The 18,729-nt window shown below is 53.9% G+C and overlaps 1 protein-coding gene across 1 annotated transcript in view; it reads left to right on the forward strand.

The window, feature by feature from the left end:
* LOC147733740 (tropomodulin-3-like) overlaps positions 1-18,729 on the forward strand; it is a 360,326-nt gene that overhangs the window by 267,036 nt on the left and 74,561 nt on the right. Inside the window, exon 5 of the mRNA XM_086958299.1 lies at positions 2,790-2,879. Within this exon, the coding sequence (XP_086814425.1) occupies positions 2,790-2,879 (90 nt within the window). The remainder of the gene's footprint in view (positions 1-2,789; positions 2,880-18,729) is intronic.

Here is an 18,729-nt window from a genome sequence, read left to right on the forward strand (position 1 = left end):
CACAACCACACACACACAACCACAACCACACACACACACAACTACACACACACACAACTACACACACACACACACAACAACACACACACAACCACACACACAACCACAACCACACACACACACACACACAACCACACACACACAACTAAACACACACACACACACAACCACACACACACAACTAAACACACACACACAACCAAACACACACACACACACAACCAAACACACACACACAACCACACAACCACACACACACACAACCACACACACACACAACCACACACACACACACAACCACACACACACACAACCACACACACACACAACCACACACACACATACACAACAACACACACACAACCACACACACACACAACCACACACACACACAACCACACACACACATACACAACAACACACACACACAACCACACACACAACCACACACACACAACCACACACACACAACCACACACACACAACCACACACACACACAACCACACACACACAACCACACACAACCACACACACACACACAACCACACACACACACACACAACTACACACACACACAACTACACAACTACACACACACACACACACAACTACACACACACACACACAACTACACACACACACACACAACTACATACACAACAACACACACACAACTACATACACACAACAACACACACACAACCACACACACACAACCACACACACACAACCACACACACACAACCACACACACACAACCACACACACACAACCACACACACAACCACACACACAACCACACACACACAACCACACACACAACCACACACACACAACCACACACACACAACCACACACACAACCACACACACAAACACACACAACCACACACACAACCACACACAACCACACACACACAACCACACACACACAACTACACAACTACACACACACACACAACTACACACACACACACAACTACACACACACACACAACTACACACACACACACAACTACACACACACAACTACACACACACAACTACACACACAACTACACACACACACACACACACAACTACACAACTACACACACACACACAACTACACAACTACACACACAAACAACTACACACACACACAACTACACACACACACAACTACACACACACACACACACACACACACACACAAACACACACACAACCACACACACACACACACACAACCACACACACACACACACACAACCACACACACACAACCACACACACAACCACACACACACACACAACCACACACACAAAAGGAATGGCAGCAAAGGAAAAGCATACAAAACCATCACACAATACAGGGCAAAACCGCTAATGATCGCTTTCAGTCTGGATTACTATCCCTTGGAACTGATATCTACAGTGTTCCAACTGTTCAATGAGAAGAAGGGTGCAGGCGCAGAGGAGCGCCTGTCAAGGCCAGGATGATTTGTCACTAAAGATGTGGAATGAATAAAAGGCTCAACCGACTGGAAGAGGAGGAATAAATAGTAAACTTGGGAACTACTTGATAGAACTTCATAATGATTATTTAATGTGACATCCATACATATATTCATTGTACCAGCATCATCATCCGTGGCAGCCTGACCAGTGGGCTTCAGATTAGAATTACAACTGTTGCCTTACACAGTTTGTCAACAGTAGGCAGCAATGCAAGTTATTGTCTTTAATTGTTTTACTCATACATCTGTGGTAGTGGTTATAAATATATAATGCATGTCGATGTGTTTAAATGAAATGGCGTCCAAGGATTACTAATGGTAGCGAATACAGAGTTGGGAGAAATAATGAGGGAGGAGAGAATGAGGGCTGGAATTTTATCAGCTTGGAAATGTTAATCTTTTCCCTGGAGTAGAACAGTGAAAAATGAATGTTTTTTTCTGCAATTTTGGTGCAAGATTTGTTAATGGGACAGTTTGTACTGTTCAGATGGATTATAATTCAACAAAGATTTGAAGCAGTGCCCATGCATTGGCTGGTGAGAGCAACTTTGAAAATAAAGTACAGTATGGATTTTCTGATTGTTTTCAAGATCTATAATGTCAAAAAAGAAGCTTGTCTTATGTATGTATATTTATATAACCAACCATAGCCAAAAGGTATCCCGGTGCTGTAGAGAGCCAAAAGCAAGGACACAGTCCAAGAAAACTGGGTTCTAAGAGTGGAAGTGGAATCTTACTTTGTTGTGGTGTAGTGTTTTTTAAAAGAGGTGTGTCTTTAGCCCTTTCCTAAATAGGAACAGGATGGGGATGGAGATGATCCTGATGGATACACAGTTGTTGGTCTAAATCTTACTTTCACAAGAGGAGGCCTGTTGCCTTTTTCTAGACTTCATTGCCAGTCTGAAGGTGTCCTCTGTTATCTTCTGCGATTGTGCCCAGGTTGTTGATGGGCTTAAAACAGTCAGAGGTAGTGAGCTTGTAACCCAGATAGGTGGGGATGTTGATTTTGATGTCTTTGTTGGTAATGCAGCTGATTTTGCAGATGGTGCTGGTCGACAAGGCGAGGTTGTTGAGTTTCATCAGGTTGGGGCAGATGAGAATTGTTAATGAGATGCATCTAAGCTTTATAATGTAATAGTGTAATAAAAGTACTTTGAGAAAACTGCACCTATTAGAAAGCATAAATACGACCAAGTAAGTCAAAAACTGAGATGAAAGCGCGTGTGAACTTTTACCAACAATAGTTGTTGAAACTCTCAATTTAATTATTAATGCTTTCTATTTTTGCAGCTATTCTTGGAATGCATAATTTATTAGCCAACGCACAGTTTTCAAGCAACGTCAACAGCAGTAATGGTCTGAGCAAAGAAGGCTATTCTGGTGAGTATTGACATATACATGTAACTGAAGATAAATATTCTGGAATTAAATAACCTCTCATTTCAGAAGTACACCGATGGATCTTTAAGTAATGCTGGTAATGAGTTTCATTTGTGCAATCACATTTTTTATCTTAAATGTCTGACTTTACCCAGAAGATATAAAATACAAAGCTCTACTCCAGCCCTTCTGCAATCTTTTTGTAAAGCTGGTTATTTTAAAGAACTATGACCAAGAAAACTACCCTTTACAGAACTATCAGATATCCCTTGTGTGCTAGGTGTTTATAATTGCACTGCAATCAATGTAGAATCATAGGGAGAAAATGAAATAGGGACAGTAAGAGACACCAAGGTAACTAAACTCTGAGTGGACTGTGCAGATTAGCAAAACATTTCACCAGGTAGGAGTGGTCAAATTTCACGTGAGCTTCTGCATAAGCCTTTGCACTGGCAAAAATACCCAAGGATAGAGGAGAAACCACCACTAGCCAATCATGAAATTTGTGGAAAGACTGACTGTAGCAAGCATCTGCTTACAGGAGTAAAATCATGGGAGTATCCAGGTCATGCCAGTATGAAAGTTGATTATCTGAAGACTGAGGTGCTCGTGAGATAAGGGGACAGCTGGCAAATTCCGAAACCCCATCGCTTTCTTTTTTGGGGAGCACCTTTCTGCCTTTCTCTTCCCAAGTGCCTAGATTTCCAGAAATATTTAGTGGCTAAGGATCCTTCCAATTGGATTCCAGTTTATCTCATATTGGGAGTCTAGGCTTCCATTGTGTCTTGGTGCAAAGTTGTGCTTTTGATGTTTAGCACTCAATCACCCATTAGCAAGGTTCGACAAAACAAAAATAAAGTTATAAACTGGAAACTCCTGTTTGTAGTGGCAATGACGTGGAGTACAGCTTCCATCTGGAACAGTGGAATAGACAAGAGGATCCATCTACCACTGATGAAGGTCAGCCTGCAGTAAGACCCACAGTCATATGTAGCAGTGTACACATTGTCCATAGTGGAAACCACCACCCAGTCAATCCATCTTTGAAGCACATGCATTTATCTTTGCACATGCCCACAGGGTAGACAACCACCACAGGTAATGGGTAGCGGTTGAACCTTTACATGAGAGAGGTATGGCTACTCTCCCCCGCTGGGGTGTAGGTTTCAGTGTGGGACTTTGTACTAGAATATATTTACTTATTTAAATAATTGCACGTATAGCGATCCCAAACGGAATGTAGTGAGTCCAAAGGCCATCCTGGCACTACCAAGGTAATATTCGGAGGAGGGGCTTATGAGTAGCTTTAAACAGGTTAATAAGTAGGCTTAGAATCCCAGCTATGACAGACCTGCAAAGAGTCACGTTTTAATTATTCTCATAAGTTTCTAATAAAGCGCAAAAATTGGTTCGATGACTTGGCTGTGTAAGACATTTCATGGCCACCATCTTAGCCTGTAGATTTTGAGACCTCCAAGGAGCAATGCTGCAGCTTATTTCTGATACAATTTCTGTAAGAACATATATCCTTGACATTACACTCCTCTTTGACATCTGTTAGCATTTAGACAGAATCCGTTTTGAAAAGGGAAGCTAGTCCAATTCTAAGAGGTGATGTGAAACAGAACCACATCATTAAGATTCATAATTAATCTGGTGGACAGGTCTTCAATTAGCTGCATCGTCTTGAGAAGGTAATGCAGGAAACTGATTTTAAGGCGATCCAGACATGATGTAAACATTGCCTGGGCAATGGTCTTTCTAGAATCCTTAGGCATGGAGGTCAAAACTTTAATTAAGCTTGTTAGGGTTGCATAACAGCCTGCTTTCAAGTTTCTTAGCTGTGGCTTAGACTATAGATTACCATCAAATATCAAACATATTACTCACTGATTCCACAGGACAATACATTGTGCTCATTGACTCGAGCCACCATCCATCTGACCAACTGCAAGGACATTGTCCACCACCATAATCTGTATTTGATATTTATTTGACGCTAACTGTACTTCATGTAGTCTGCTATTGCTACCATAAAAGTGAAGCCTCTGTGGAATTGATTCGCATGTTTTCTGTATATAATAAGGTAGTAGTTAGTCAATGACATGCCAATCAAAGTAAATCCGAAATATTGAATCTGTGGTTTGAGGCACCCTGCACTCCAGATATGTACATACTCCCCTGTGAGGACTGCAAATAACTTCCTGTGTTCACCATCTAAGAGAGAACCAAACCAGCTGAGTGCCTTGACACTTATCTCGATGTTGTGCTGTCTCTCAGTACGTATGGATTGGAAGAACCTATCAAATGGGGCAGACACTTCCAAGCCACCCCATGGGTAAATGATTGTAGCAGATGTGGCAAGTTGCTGTAAAAATGTGCCACAGCTCAAAACTAAATGCATAAACTGAAACCTGGTTCTGTAGTAGGGGATCTCTGTGTATAGTCATAATCTAGTGAATAGTCCAGCCCATGTGCGTGGACACCGGAGCAATCAAAAATAATTCTCTTAAAACCATGGCTGCTTGAGATTATCTTCTGTTGTGCTGGGCCATAATGTTAATGGATGTGGTCATGACGAGCTCAGCTCGTCATGAGCACAGGAGCACTGTGAGCTTGTCATGAGCACAGAATGGGTTAGGCTGTCTTCTGTGCAGTCCTGCATAGACACTTGAGAGAAAATTAAAGACAAATAATGCAGCCTATACCTACAAGGCTTCACTGTACAGTACTTCAACTAGAAATGCATGGGATATTCCACCAATATCACATTTAACCCAAACTGCCAAGTTTCACCCAAAGAGAAACTTCCCCTTCACAAACTCCTTGGAATGATAGAGAGGAAGGGATGGACAGACAAGCCCCCATAGGATGCCATTATGTGTCTGGAAAACTGATACCGTGCCTTTAAGGAACTCTCCAGAGACCCTCGGTATCCCAGAATGCACAGCCAAAGTCCTTTTTCTTTCAGTTCTTTTTTCCGGCTCCTGCTAGCAGGACCCTGGAGCATTGAGCGCTCCTTTTTTGGGTGTTTCATTTCTTTTGCACTTTTCAAGTGTTTTGAGTGTTTCACTCGACGTCGGACTGCTTCTTCTTCCTTTTGCTGGGGTTTTTGGCCAGTTTTGCCCACTCTTTTGTCGAATATGCCAGCCTTATTCGACAAGTGCCCTGAGTGTGCCAGGAAGAAGGCTAAATCGGACGCTCACAGAGTGTGTACCCTCTGTCTCCCTTCCTCCCATGTTCCTGAAGACTGTGAGATTTGTCAATCCTTCTCCAGGAGGACACTGAGGGACAGGGAGAAAATTTGTCTCAGAGGCATGGAAGAACTAGGGAGACATCCGGAACCAGGTGGGTCTGGGCATGTAGGGACTCTGTCTTCGTCCTCTGCCCATGCTTTGGCCTCTGGGGGGCTCCCCAGTCAGGAAAAGGCCAGGAAAAGGCACAGGTCGATGTCGATGGCCTCGACGTCTGCGTCGAGAGGGATGACCACCATCTGCTCTCCGTCGCCCCAGGGCTCTGGGTCGAAGCGACGTTGCCGTTCGACGTCGAGGGGACTGACTTCGAGATCTCGGACGAGGTCGATGTCGAGGACTTTATCGACGTTGACTCACCATCGACGTCGAGATGGGTCAAGAAGGCACCGGCGCTCGCCGTCGAGGCGACACCGCCGTTCGCCGTCGACTCGACGTCGAGGAGAAGGTCGACGTCTAGGGATGTATCGACGTCGAGACGTTCGACGTTGAAAAAAAGGTCGACGTCGAGGAAGGAGAAATCGTCGTCGAGGTGGCGATCAAGGGCCAGGACTGTGTCCCACGCTTCAGTGGTCAGCCTGTCTTCTGCTTCCACGAGCCCACGGGCGAGGCGGCGCCGGCGCTCGTCTGAGAAGAGGTCGGCCTCGAGAACATCCTCATCAAGGCCTGCGCAGAAGTCTCCGGACTCTGTATATTCTCAGACCTATTCACCTTCTAGGCCCAGGATGCCTACCACTCCTCCATTGCCTGAGGAGATTCCTCCTCCTCCTCCTCCTCCACCGTGGCCTCCTCCACGGTCTCTATCTCTGCCGCGCTTTCCGTCGCCTCCTAAGGGGCCACCACAGCCTACGATTCTGGTTCTGCCTCCGCAGCTTCCGCCTCCTGTACGGCCAGTGGATCGCCCGAGGCCTAGGAGGTCTAGGTCACGGTCCAGTCGGAGACACCGATCAAGGAGAGACCGCCGATCTTCGACACAGTCCTGACATTGTCACCGGAGGGACTGGTCAAGGTCACGTCGTATGGACTCTTCCAGTGCCCGGGGATATTCGCCCACCTCATTGTGTTCCCCCCCCATACGAGAGTGTCACAGGTGGATGATATCGTATCGTTTCAGGAGGTGTTATTGAGAGGGGCAGCGAAGCTGGGGATCACTCTAACGGTACCTGTTAGACGGACCGGGAGGGTCGGCCGAGATTACGGGGAGAGGTCTCCAGGGAGAGCCGTCTCCAACGACTGTACAGATAAGTAGCTTCCCCCCCACAGACGGACACCACACAAGATTGAAGGTTAACGAGACTTTATATGCAATTCTCAGGTTACGTGGATATAATACAAGGAGGTCTGGACTCAGGGGTCCCCTCGGTTCTGATCTCTGGTTGAGGAAAAGGGTAGCGGGACAGTCTTAGTTACCAATGAGTTCAATAGCTCTCAATCCTCGAGCTCGGCGTGTTTGCTGATCGGGCCGTGGAGGAGCCAAGCAGGTCCCGAGATGGATGAAGGATGGTCGACGGGCCGTGGAGAAGCCAAGCAGGTCCCGATGCAGATGACGGTTACAACGGTCCGCGGCCTCGCCAGCAGATCCGGACGACGGTGAAGGATGCAGGTTACGACGGTTGTGGCAGCGCCAACAGGCAGGATGATGGTGCACAGGACAGAGCTACTGCAGCGCCAGTAGTCCGTCCAGGATGAGTTCTTCTTTCGTCTCTCGACTCCAAGATACAACTGCCTTCCTGCTCTGGAGCTGCCCCAGTTATAGGGCTGGCATGCTTTGATGTCCGGACCCTCGCACTTGGAGGTCGGGAGGTCCGGGATGAGGGAGTCCAGACACCCAGCAGGGGGGTGGAGCCAGCGCCCGGGGAGGCGATGGGCGAGCGGCCCTGGCCGGGGGAGAGCCATCGACACCTCTTTCTCCCATTGACCCGCCAAGTAGCTCGCTCACCTCCTGGGTGGAGGGTGGTGCCGGAATGTCTGAGGCCGGGCTAGGCCCAGGGTTGAGGTCGATCGGGGGCCAGGCGGCCTCGTGGCGAAGTGTCCAAGATGGCGGCCCAGGCTGGGCGCATGGGTCGGCAGTGGATCGGGCCCACGAGGTTATCATGCTCGAGGGCAGGTGTCCCTGAGGGGACGTAGGACGTGCAATGGTGGTGTGTGGTGCTTGCGTGACTGGCTCGGGCCTGGTCGAGCCGGGGGAGAGCGGCCCGTCATGTGGCCTGTCCAACATGCGTCCCCCCCAGCTGAAGGCGGGGAGAGTTACCCATCCTCTTGGGGACTCTCTTCGTCGAGGCGGAAAAACCGGGACAGGCCATCCGCGTTGGCGTGGTCGGACCCAGGCCGGTGTTCAACGGTAAAGTCCATACCTTGCAAGGAGATGGACCAGCGTAGCAGTTTTGGGTTTTCCCCCCGCATATGCATCAACCACTGCAGGGGTCGGTGGTCAGTCTGCACCCGAAAGTGGGTGCCAAAAAGGTAGGGTCGGAGCTTCTTGAGGGCCCATACCACAGCGAAGGCTTCCCTCTCTATGGTGCTCCAGCGTTGTTCCCGTGGTAGGAGTCTCCGGCTGATGAAGGCCACCGGTTGATCAAGGCCTTCAGTGTTCACCTGGGACAGGACCGCCCCAATGCCCTGGTCGGAGGCGTCCGTCTGGACGACGAACTCCCGGCTGTAGTCTGGGGCCTGGAGCACAGGAGCGGAACACATGGCGGCCTTTAACTGTTCGAATGCCGCTTGACATTCTGGGGTCCAGTTCACCTTCTTGGGCTGATTTTTTGACGTGAGTTCGGTGAGAGGCCCCACGATGGTACCATAGTCTTTCACGAACCTTCGGTAGTAGCCCGTGAGGCCCAGGAAGGCTCGCACCTCAGTTTGAGTGATAGGGGGTTGCCAGTTCTGGATGGCGGCAATTTTCAGCTGTAGAGGGGCCACTAGACCGCTTCCCACCTGGTGTCCGAGGTAGGTCACTGACCCTTGTCCAATTTGACATTTGCTGGCCTTGATCGTGAGGCCAGCTCGCTGAAGGGCTTGCAGCACTGCTTGGAGGTGGTGGAGGTGCTCGGTCCAATGGTGGCTGTACACAGCGATGTCATCCAGGTAGGCGGCGCTGAACTCTTCGAGCCCCGCCAGGACCTGATTGACGAGCCGTTGGAAAGTCGCTGGGGCATTCTTCATGCCGAAGGGCATGACCGTGAAATGATAGTGGCCATCGGGGGTGGAGAAGGCAGAACGTTCTTGTGCTCGGGGTGTGAGGCCGATCTGCCAATAGCCTGCCGTGAGGTCGAAGATGCTGAGGTAGCGGGCAGCGCCCATTCGGTCGACCAGTTCATCTGCCCGGGGGATGGGGTGTGCGTCCGTTCTGGTGACTTCATTCAGGCCCCGGTAGTCGACGCAGAACCGGAGTTCTGGTGTGGTTCCGGGGGCGGCTGCTTTGGGGACCAGTACGACCGGGCTGGCCCATGGACTGTCTGAGGGCTCGATGACCCCGAGCGTGAGCATCTTAGCTACTTCCGCCTGGATGCAGGCCCGTACCCGATCAGGTACGCGGTAGGCCCGGTGGCGGATAGGTGGGCTGTCTCCGGTGTCCACATCGTGCACACACCAGGAAGTGACACCTGGGGTGAGGGAGAACAGGCTGGCAAATCGTGATAGGAGGGCTTGGCACTCTTGGCGTTGTTCCTGGGTGAGGGTCTCCGAGAGTCGGACCCCATCCACGGAGCCGTCTTGCTCCTGGGTCCGCAAGAGGTCAGGGAGAGGCTCGGAGTCGTCTTCAACCCCGTTGTCTGTGGCCATCAAGAGGCTGAGTTCTGTTCGTGCAAAGTGGGGTTTCAGTCTGTTGGTGTGGAGGACTCGGAGCGGATTCCGGGCAGACTCCATATCGATCAGATAGGTGGCAGGACCCTTGCGCTCGATTACCTTGAAGGGTCCCGTCCATTTGTCTTGGAGAGCGCACGGTTCTGTGGGGGACATTACCCAGACCTGTTGCCCCGGCTCGAATTCAATAGATGAGGCGTTCTGGTCATACCATTTCTTCATGTCCTCTTGACTGGCCTCTAGGTTGGCTTTTGCTAGGTCTCTGAACCGCTGGGACTGGTTGCGGAGGGTGAGGAGGTACCGGAAGACATCTGGGGGACTCTTGGCCGGAGGCATCTCCCAGCCTTCTTTGATCAGGCTGAGTGGCCCCCGTACTGGGTGCCCATAGAGCAGCTCGAAGGGGCTGAAGCCTAGGGACTTCTGTGGGACCTCCCGGTAGGCGAAGAGGAGGCACGGCAGCAGCACGTCCCACTGGCGACGGAGGGGTTCTTCCAATCCCCCGATCATCCCTTTTAGTGTGCGATTGAACCGCTCAACAAGTCCGTTTCCTTGGGGGTGATAGGGGGTCGTGAAGCGGTAGGTGACCCCACACTGTTGCCAGAGGGACTTCATATATTTGGAAATAAAGTTCGTGCCTCTGTCACTGACGACTTCTCGGGGGAACCCCACACGGGAGAAGATCCCCATCAGGGCCCTGCCGACCACTGGGGCTGTCACGGTCCGGAGAGGAATAGCCTCAGGGTAGCGGGTGGCGTGGTCCACTAGTACCAGGATGAAGCGATGGCCTTGTCTTGTACGCGGGTCTAGGGGTCCCACAATGTCTATTCCGACCCTCTCAAATGGGGTCGTGACTACGGGAAAGGGTTGCAGGGGGGCCTTTAATTTGCGGCCGCTCTTCCCACTAGCTTGGCACGTGGGGCAAGATCGGCAATGCTGGTGCACATCGTTTCTCATTTTTGGCCAGAAGAAGTGGGTCACTAGGCGGCTGTAGGTTTTGTCTTGTCCCAGGTGCCCTGCCAGGGGGACATCGTGGGCCAGATTTAGCAGGAAGTCTCTAAAGCGGAGGGGCACTACTAGTACTCGGTTGGCCCCCAGCTCGGCGATTCGTTGCTCGCTGTACAATAGGTCATTGTCCCAGTAGACCCAATGAGTTCCGGAGGTATCCCCTGCGCTTTGGGCGAGCGCTTGTTGTCGGAGTCCCTCAAGGGAGGGACAGGTCTTCTGCTCCTGACGAAATTGTTCTTGTGTGGGTCCCCCTTCTTGAGCCCACTGGTCAAGATTAGCAAGGTCGGAAGGTTGAGCAAGTTCGAGGGGGATGCCCTGGTCGGGGGTCTCGGCGGGGGCGACCGGAGGCGGAGGCGCCGGCCATTCTGGTTCTTCCGGGTGATGGTTGGCACGGGCGGCCATGGATCGGGTGGTGACGCACGCCCAGTCTGGGACGCCCAACATCCCCAAGTGTTCTTTTCGCTCCACGGCTGCCCACGGGGAGCTTTCCAGGTCATTCCCGAGGAGGCAGTCCACGGGGGCGTCGTCTCGGACCGTTACTTTCAACATGCCGGAGACCCCTCCCCACTCAAAGGGGACGCAGGCCATCCGACACAGACTCTCCGAGTTGTCGGCTGATCGCACAGGGCAGAGAATGTTCGGTAGATATTGTTCTGGGGTCACTAGATGACAGCGGACGGCTGTCACACTGGCCCCGGTGTCTCGAAGGGCTTCGGCCCGTTGTCCATTGATGCTCACCCATTGGCTGTACTTCTGGGTGTTAGCGGGTAGGGGGACCCGCGGGACCATGTCTCTTCCCCCTAAGCACGCGAGAGTCATGGCGGCTGGCTCCCACTCTTGATACTCTTGCTCGTCTGTTTCTTGTTCCTCGGAGATCTGTTCTTCCCCTAGTGCCGCGGCGGCCACCTGGCGGGGTCTTGGACTCTGATACTGCGGGCAGCTTGGGTCGTTTGCATAGTGGCCGACTCGTTGGCATCGGTGACATGTAACATTGGCTCTGTATCCCGGTCGCGCCGGGGTGCTGCCCCGGTTGGCCGGGGGGGTGGTGCTGGTAGTGGGGGCGGCCGGAGTGTTGTCTCTTCCTCGTCCTTGGCCCCCTCCTCCTCCTCTGGGTCGGTGGTGACCATTGTTGTTCCTGTTCTGCTCGTAGGACCCATTCCGGCCCACTCGGGTGATCTCCCACCGGTCAGCTTCGGCTGCGAGCTGCCGGGGATCGGTTAACTTGCTGTCGAGGAGGTGTTGGCGTAGTTCAATGAAGCAATTGTTGGACAGATGCTCCCATACCATCAGATTGAACAACTGCTCGTAGGTCGTGACGTTGTTCCCTCTGATCCAGCCTTCGAAGGCTCGGCTAAAGTACGTTACATAGTCCACCCAAGTTGTACCTGGAATGCGTGTGCAGTCTCGGAACCTCTGACGGTACATCTCGGGCGTGAGGCCATAGCGAGTGAGGAGGGCCGCTTTCATATGGTCGTAGGAGGTCATCTGGTGGTCTGGGAGCTGTAACAGAGTATCGCGGCCCTCATTGAGGAATTTGCCCCATAGGCCGGCTCCCCAGTCGGCTCTATCGATCCGGTGCGCAGTCATCGCGATTTCATATGCCTTAAACCATTGCTGGATGTCGTCTTCTCGAAAATATTCTCGGACCACATCCTTGGGGATGTGCACTTTCTTGTCCGTGGTCCCTGGGGTGGACGGTCTGTCGGGCACCCCTAACTCTTTATTCTGTTTGCGCAGGTTGATCTCGGCTAGGTTCCGCTCGTGCTCGTACGTTAGTCTTTTTTCCTCGAGCTCCCTTTGCCTCTGTTTCTCCTCTCTTTCTTCTCGGAGGCGAAGGTGCTCTAAGTTTATTTTTTGCTCGGCCAATTTAAGTTCTATGTCCATCTTGAGTCGGGCCATTTCGAGTTCGTGTAGTCGGGCTTTCTCTCTTTCTTGGATCTCGTCTTGCGAGAGACTGGTTCTTTGCCCCTCCGGGGCCGTGTTGGTATTTTTCGCGGTGTTTTGCTCAGGGGCTTCGACATCCCCGGTCTCTGCCCAAGATTCTAGGGCATGCTTAAAATCGTCCTTAGTACTTAGTCCGGTGGTAGCGATACCTAGTTCGATGCAGAACTGCTTTAGTTCACGATGGCTGTATTCCTCTAGTTTTTCCATTTGGAACTTCTCAGTTGATCCGCTCTCTTTAGTCGACATTGTTGTTCGTTGTGGGGTGAGCTACTCTCTGTACGTTATGCGGTGATTCGGATCGCGCCGCTGGCCACCAATGTTAGACGGACCGGGAGGGTCGGCCGAGATTACGGGGAGAGGTCTCCAGGGAGAGCCGTCTCCAACGACTGTACAGATAAGTAGCTTCCCCCCCACAGACGGACACCACACAAGATTGAAGGTTAACGAGACTTTATATGCAATTCTCAGGTTACGTGGATATAATACAAGGAGGTCTGGACTCAGGGGTCCCCTCGGTTCTGATCTCTGGTTGAGGAAAAGGGTAGCGGGACAGTCTTAGTTACCAATGAGTTCAATAGCTCTCAATCCTCGAGCTCGGCGTGTTTGCTGATCGGGCCGTGGAGGAGCCAAGCAGGTCCCGAGATGGATGAAGGATGGTCGACGGGCCGTGGAGAAGCCAAGCAGGTCCCGATGCAGATGACGGTTACAACGGTCCGCGGCCTCGCCAGCAGATCCGGACGACGGTGAAGGATGCAGGTTACGACGGTTGTGGCAGCGCCAACAGGCAGGATGATGGTGCACAGGACAGAGCTACGGCAGCGCCAGTAGTCCGTCCAGGATGAGTTCTTCTTTCGTCTCTCGACTCCAAGATACAACTGCCTTCCTGCTCTGGAGCTGCCCCAGTTATAGGGCTGGCATGCTTTGATGTCCGGACCCTCGCACTTGGAGGTCGGGAGGTCCGGGATGAGGGAGTCCAGACACCCAGCAGGGGGGTGGAGCCAGCGCCCGGGGAGGCGATGGGCGAGCGGCCCTGGCCGGGGGAGAGCCATCGACACCTCTTTCTCCCATTGACCCGCCAAGTAGCTCGCTCACCTCCTGGGTGGAGGGTGGTGCCGGAATGTCTGAGGCCGGGCTAGGCCCAGGGTTGAGGTCGATCGGGGGCCAGGCGGCCTCGTGGCGAAGTGTCCAAGATGGCGGCCCAGGCTGGGCGCATGGGTCGGCAGTGGATCGGGCCCACGAGGTTATCATGCTCGAGGGCAGGTGTCCCTGAGGGGACGTAGGACGTGCAATGGTGGTGTGTGGTGCTTGCGTGACTGGCTCGGGCCTGGTCGAGCCGGGGGAGAGCGGCCCGTCATGTGGCCTGTCCAACAGTACCCACACCTTCTACATCGGTGATCTTCGAGTCCTTGCACAAGCGGCAGTTGTCTCGACCCTTGTTGCCCTTCGTGTCAGGGCTGGAAGAACTGGCTATGGAGCTCTTCCTGACTCCGGCGTCAACGTAATCCACTCCTTCCTGATCTTTTTGATCATTTCTTTCCTTGAGTCTTCGACTCTATCGGTGCCGGTAGGGATGCCTGGGTTCAAACCCTGTTCGAAGTGCGACCGACTGATGTCGGTTACGGACCCCCATCGCCGGTACCTCCATTGTTTAGGCCTCGACCACGACGACCGCACCTGCTCCGACTGCCGGGCCCTGACGTCTAAAGCTAGGCGGGAGCGGTCCCGCAAGCGACTCGAGCTCCGGCAGTCGGCCCCGCGCCGTTCCAGGTCCCGGTCCCACGGGAGGTCGAGGGACCAGTCGCGGGGTCGGAGTCCTCGCAGCTCTGGGAGTGGACATCGGTCGTCAGGATCCAAGTCCTCAGCTAAGAGGCATGAGAGGTCAGAGAGACGTCATAGTTCCTCCGACCCACCCCGGCGCTCGCACAATGTGGCCGGGGGTTCGGGGGACACCACCCACGCGGCTCCGAGGGAGTCGCAAGCATCGCCGCCTGCCCCACACCTTCGGGTCCCTGGGCACGGCGCGACGCTGGAGGAGATCGAGCGGTACCTCGTGGCCATGAGGTCCCTCCCTCCTCAGTCGGGTTCTGTGGCGCCTCCGGGCCCAACGGTCCCGGCTGGAGGCCCTAGCGGATCGGGTGCTTCGGCCCAGACGCCGCCGGCGACTTTGGTCCCGGCGCTGCAGGACCTCATCGGATCCGCTTCCGGATCCGGGTCGTCGCCGGTCGACCTCACGACCTCACCGGCGCCGGCCCCCCGGGTGTCGCCCCCACCGCCCACTGTGGACGCCGTCCCCAATGTTCCCTTCGGTCCGACTCTGGCGCCGGAACGGCGCCGCTGGGCGCCGCTTCCTACGGCCTTTGGAGATTTTTATTTCCATGAGGAGGCCCATCTGTTAATCCTGTCTTACAGGAGACGGGTGACGAGGGAGATTGGGAGGGGTCTGAGGACCCTCTGGCACTGGACTGCCAGTCTCAACAGGATTGGACATATGAGCTTGGGGAGGCCAGTGGTATTGACACTTCGCCAGACACTGGATTTGTCTCCCCTCCAACCGTGGCTTCGGAGGAGGGGTCTACTTATAGTGTAGTGTTGACGAGGGCGGCCAAGGCCTTAAACCTTGAGCTCCCCGTTGCGGCCGTGAGGACTAACCTCCTCACTGAGGTCCTCAAACCGCAGTCAAGCTCCAGGGAGCCTCTGCTGCCGTTCAATGAGGCCTTGTGGGACGTTCTTGTGGGCACTTGGTCCAAGCCCGCCACAGGTCCGCCTGTGGATAGGAACGTGGCCAGACGCTACCGTCCGAGCCCCTAGCGCCCTTTGCTTTTTGTCCACCCATCCCACCCCTTTAGAGCCTGGCTATCCAGGCCTCCACTTCCCAGACCGCATTCCCGTCGGCTCCGCCCTATCGGGAATCCAAGAGATATGAACAGTTCGGGAAGAAAGTGTTCTCGTCCCTAAGCTTAGGGCTGCGGTCTGTCAATACCGCCTGTCTCTTGGGCCGCTACACCCACACCCTGTGGGACGCGGTCGCGGACGTGCTGCCACAATGTCCTGAGGAGGTCCGGGCTAAACTCGCCCAAACCCTTGTGGAGGGCCAAGATGCAGCGTGATATTCCATCCGGTGTGGGCTGGATACCATGGACTCACTGGGCAGGGTGATGGCAACGACGGTGGCGGTTCGACGCCACGCCTGGTTGAGGTCCGCCGACTTTTCGATCGATGTCCAGGCCACACTTCTGGACATGCCGTTTGATGGCCGTCGCCTCTTTGGCGACAAGGTAGACCATGCGCTTGAGCGTTTTAAGGACTCCAGGGCTATGGCCAAGTCCTTGGGCCTCTCTGCCACACGCCAGCAATCTGGTGCCTTTTGCTCCTTTCGTGGCCAAGGAAGGGGCGCCCCCACACGTGCTGCCAGCCACGCTCCGCAGAATGTTCAACAACACGGTGGCAGCCGTGGAAACCACCGTGGCGGCGGTCGGGGACAACGGCGAGGCCAGTCCACACCTCCCTCCGCAGCACCTGCCTCAAAACCTTCCTAATCAGTTTTCAGGCCCATGTGACGCCTGTGGAGGCAGGGTTCGCCATCACCTCTCCCACTGGCGCACTGTCACGTCGGACAGGTGGGTGCTGCAGATCGTCCGAAGGGGCTACTCCCTCCCCTTCGAGGTGACCCCTCCAGCCATGCCACCGCAATTCCACCGCGTGTCGGGGGATCACTTGCAACTTCTGCAAGAGGAAGTCACGGCCCTCTTGGCCAAGGGGGCCATTGAGTGCGTTCCTGGGCCAGAAGTAGGGTGTGGTTGTTACCCCCACTACTTTCTGGTACCCAAGAAGGGCAAAGGGGGCCTATTCCCTATCTTGGACCTACGGAACGTCAACGGCTTCCTCCAGAAGGAGAAGTTCAAGATGCTGACTTCGGCTCGGGTCTTAGCTGCCCTGGACCCTGGAGACTGGCTGGTAGCGTTGGACTTGCAGGACACTTATTTTCACATCCCCGTCCTGCCGGCCCACCGGCGTTACCTGCGGTTCACGGTAGGCCACGAGCACTTTCAGTTTACCGTGCTCCCCTTCGGCCTTACCAGCGCCCCATGGGTGTTCACGAAGGTGATGGCGGTGGTCGCAGCTCATCTGCGCAGGTTAGGGGGTCAGTCTTCCCCTACCTCGATGACTGGTTGTTGAAGGCGGGCTCGCCCCAGACAGTCGTCAGCCACCTCCAGACTATGGCCTACCTCCTGCACTTGCTGGGGTTCTCCATCAACGTGCCGATTCACCTGTGTCCCTCTCCGAAGCTCCTCTTCATCGGAGCGGTTCTCGACTCGGCGCAGTTTCGGGTTTACCCACCCGAACAGCGGGTTCAGGATATACAGGCTCTGATTCCAATCTTTCAGCCTTTATCCCGAGTCTCGGTCAGGTTGACGCTGCGGCTTCTGGGGCTGATGGCCTCCTGCATCCTTCTGGTGCATCACGCCCGGTGGCGGATGCGGGCTCTGCAGTGGGACCTGAAGTTTCAGTGGGCCCAGCATCAGGGCAACTTGTCTGATCATGCCTTGATCTCGGAGGGCACTGCGAGACAACCGCAGTGGTGGCTCTTGGACCGCGATTGGGTCAGTGGCAGATCCCTCTCCCTACCCCACCCGGAGCACGTGGTTGTGACTGACTCGTCCCTCCAGGGCTGGGGAGGCCACATGGGAGAGGCGGAGATCAGAGGCCTCTGGTCTCCGGCGGAGTCCCGGCTCCATATCAACCTTTTGGAGCTGCGGTCGATTAGTCTAGCACTGAAGGCATTCCTCCCCTCTGTCCAGGGGAGTGTAGTGCAGGTGTTCACGGACAACACCACCGCCATGTGGTACTGCAACAAACAGGGCGGGGTGGGGTCGTGGACCCTATGCCAGGAGGCTCTGCGCCTCTGGCAGTGGCTGGAACATCAGGGCGTGACGCTGGTGGTTCAACACCTGGCAGGCTCTCCGAATGCTTTCCAAGGCGGCACTCGCTCTGAGACGCTTTTCGTCGCGAGTGGAGTTGCGGTCTATTGGACGCCTTTCCGCCTATTCCACTTCTGCCCAGAGTGCTGAAGAAGATCAGGCGCGACCGGTCCCAGGTTATCCATGTGGCTCCAGACTGGGCACGAAGATACTGGTATCCCGAGCTACTCAGCATGTCAGTCGATCCCTCAATTAGTCTGCCTCTTCAGGAGGACCTTCTGTCGCAGCAGCAGGGGACGGTTCTGCACCCGAAACTGTCCAGTCTCCACCTACAAGCTTGGAGATTGAGCGGTGGCAGTTGAGGCCATTTGACTTGCCTCCCGAAGTCTGATATCATTCTGGCAGCCAGGCGTCCCTCCACAAAGTCGGTATACGCCTGCAGGTGGAACAGATTTGTGGCATGGTGCACAGCAAAGGCTGTGGACCCACTCCCTGCACCCCTTTCTGAGGTTCTCCTCTTTCTTCTTTCTCTTGCCCAGCAGGGCTTTGCTCTGGGCACTCTCAAGGGGTACCTTTCTGCCCTTTCCGCCTTCTTGCAGCTACCTGATCAGCTTTCCTTATTTAAGTCCCCCATTGTAATTAGGTTTTTGAAGGGCATCACACGCATGTTACCTCCTGTTCCCTTCGTGATGCCCCAGTGGGACTTGAATCTTGTACTTACTTACCTAATGTGTGCTCCCCTTGAGCCGCTCCATAACTGTCCTCTCCGTCTTCTTACGCTGAAGACTGCTTTCCTGGTTGCCATCACCTCTGCCAGGAGAGTGAGTGAGCTCCAGGCTCTTTCTTCTACACCTCCTTTCCTCTCTGTTCATCCGGACAAGGTTGTGTTGCGGCCAAGACCTTCCTTCCTGCCCAAGGTTGTCACGGCCT

This window comes from Lissotriton vulgaris, chromosome 2_1 (genome assembly GCF_964263255.1).
Source record: "Lissotriton vulgaris chromosome 2_1, aLisVul1.2, whole genome shotgun sequence".
Classification (NCBI taxonomy): Eukaryota; Metazoa; Chordata; class Amphibia; order Caudata; family Salamandridae; genus Lissotriton; species Lissotriton vulgaris.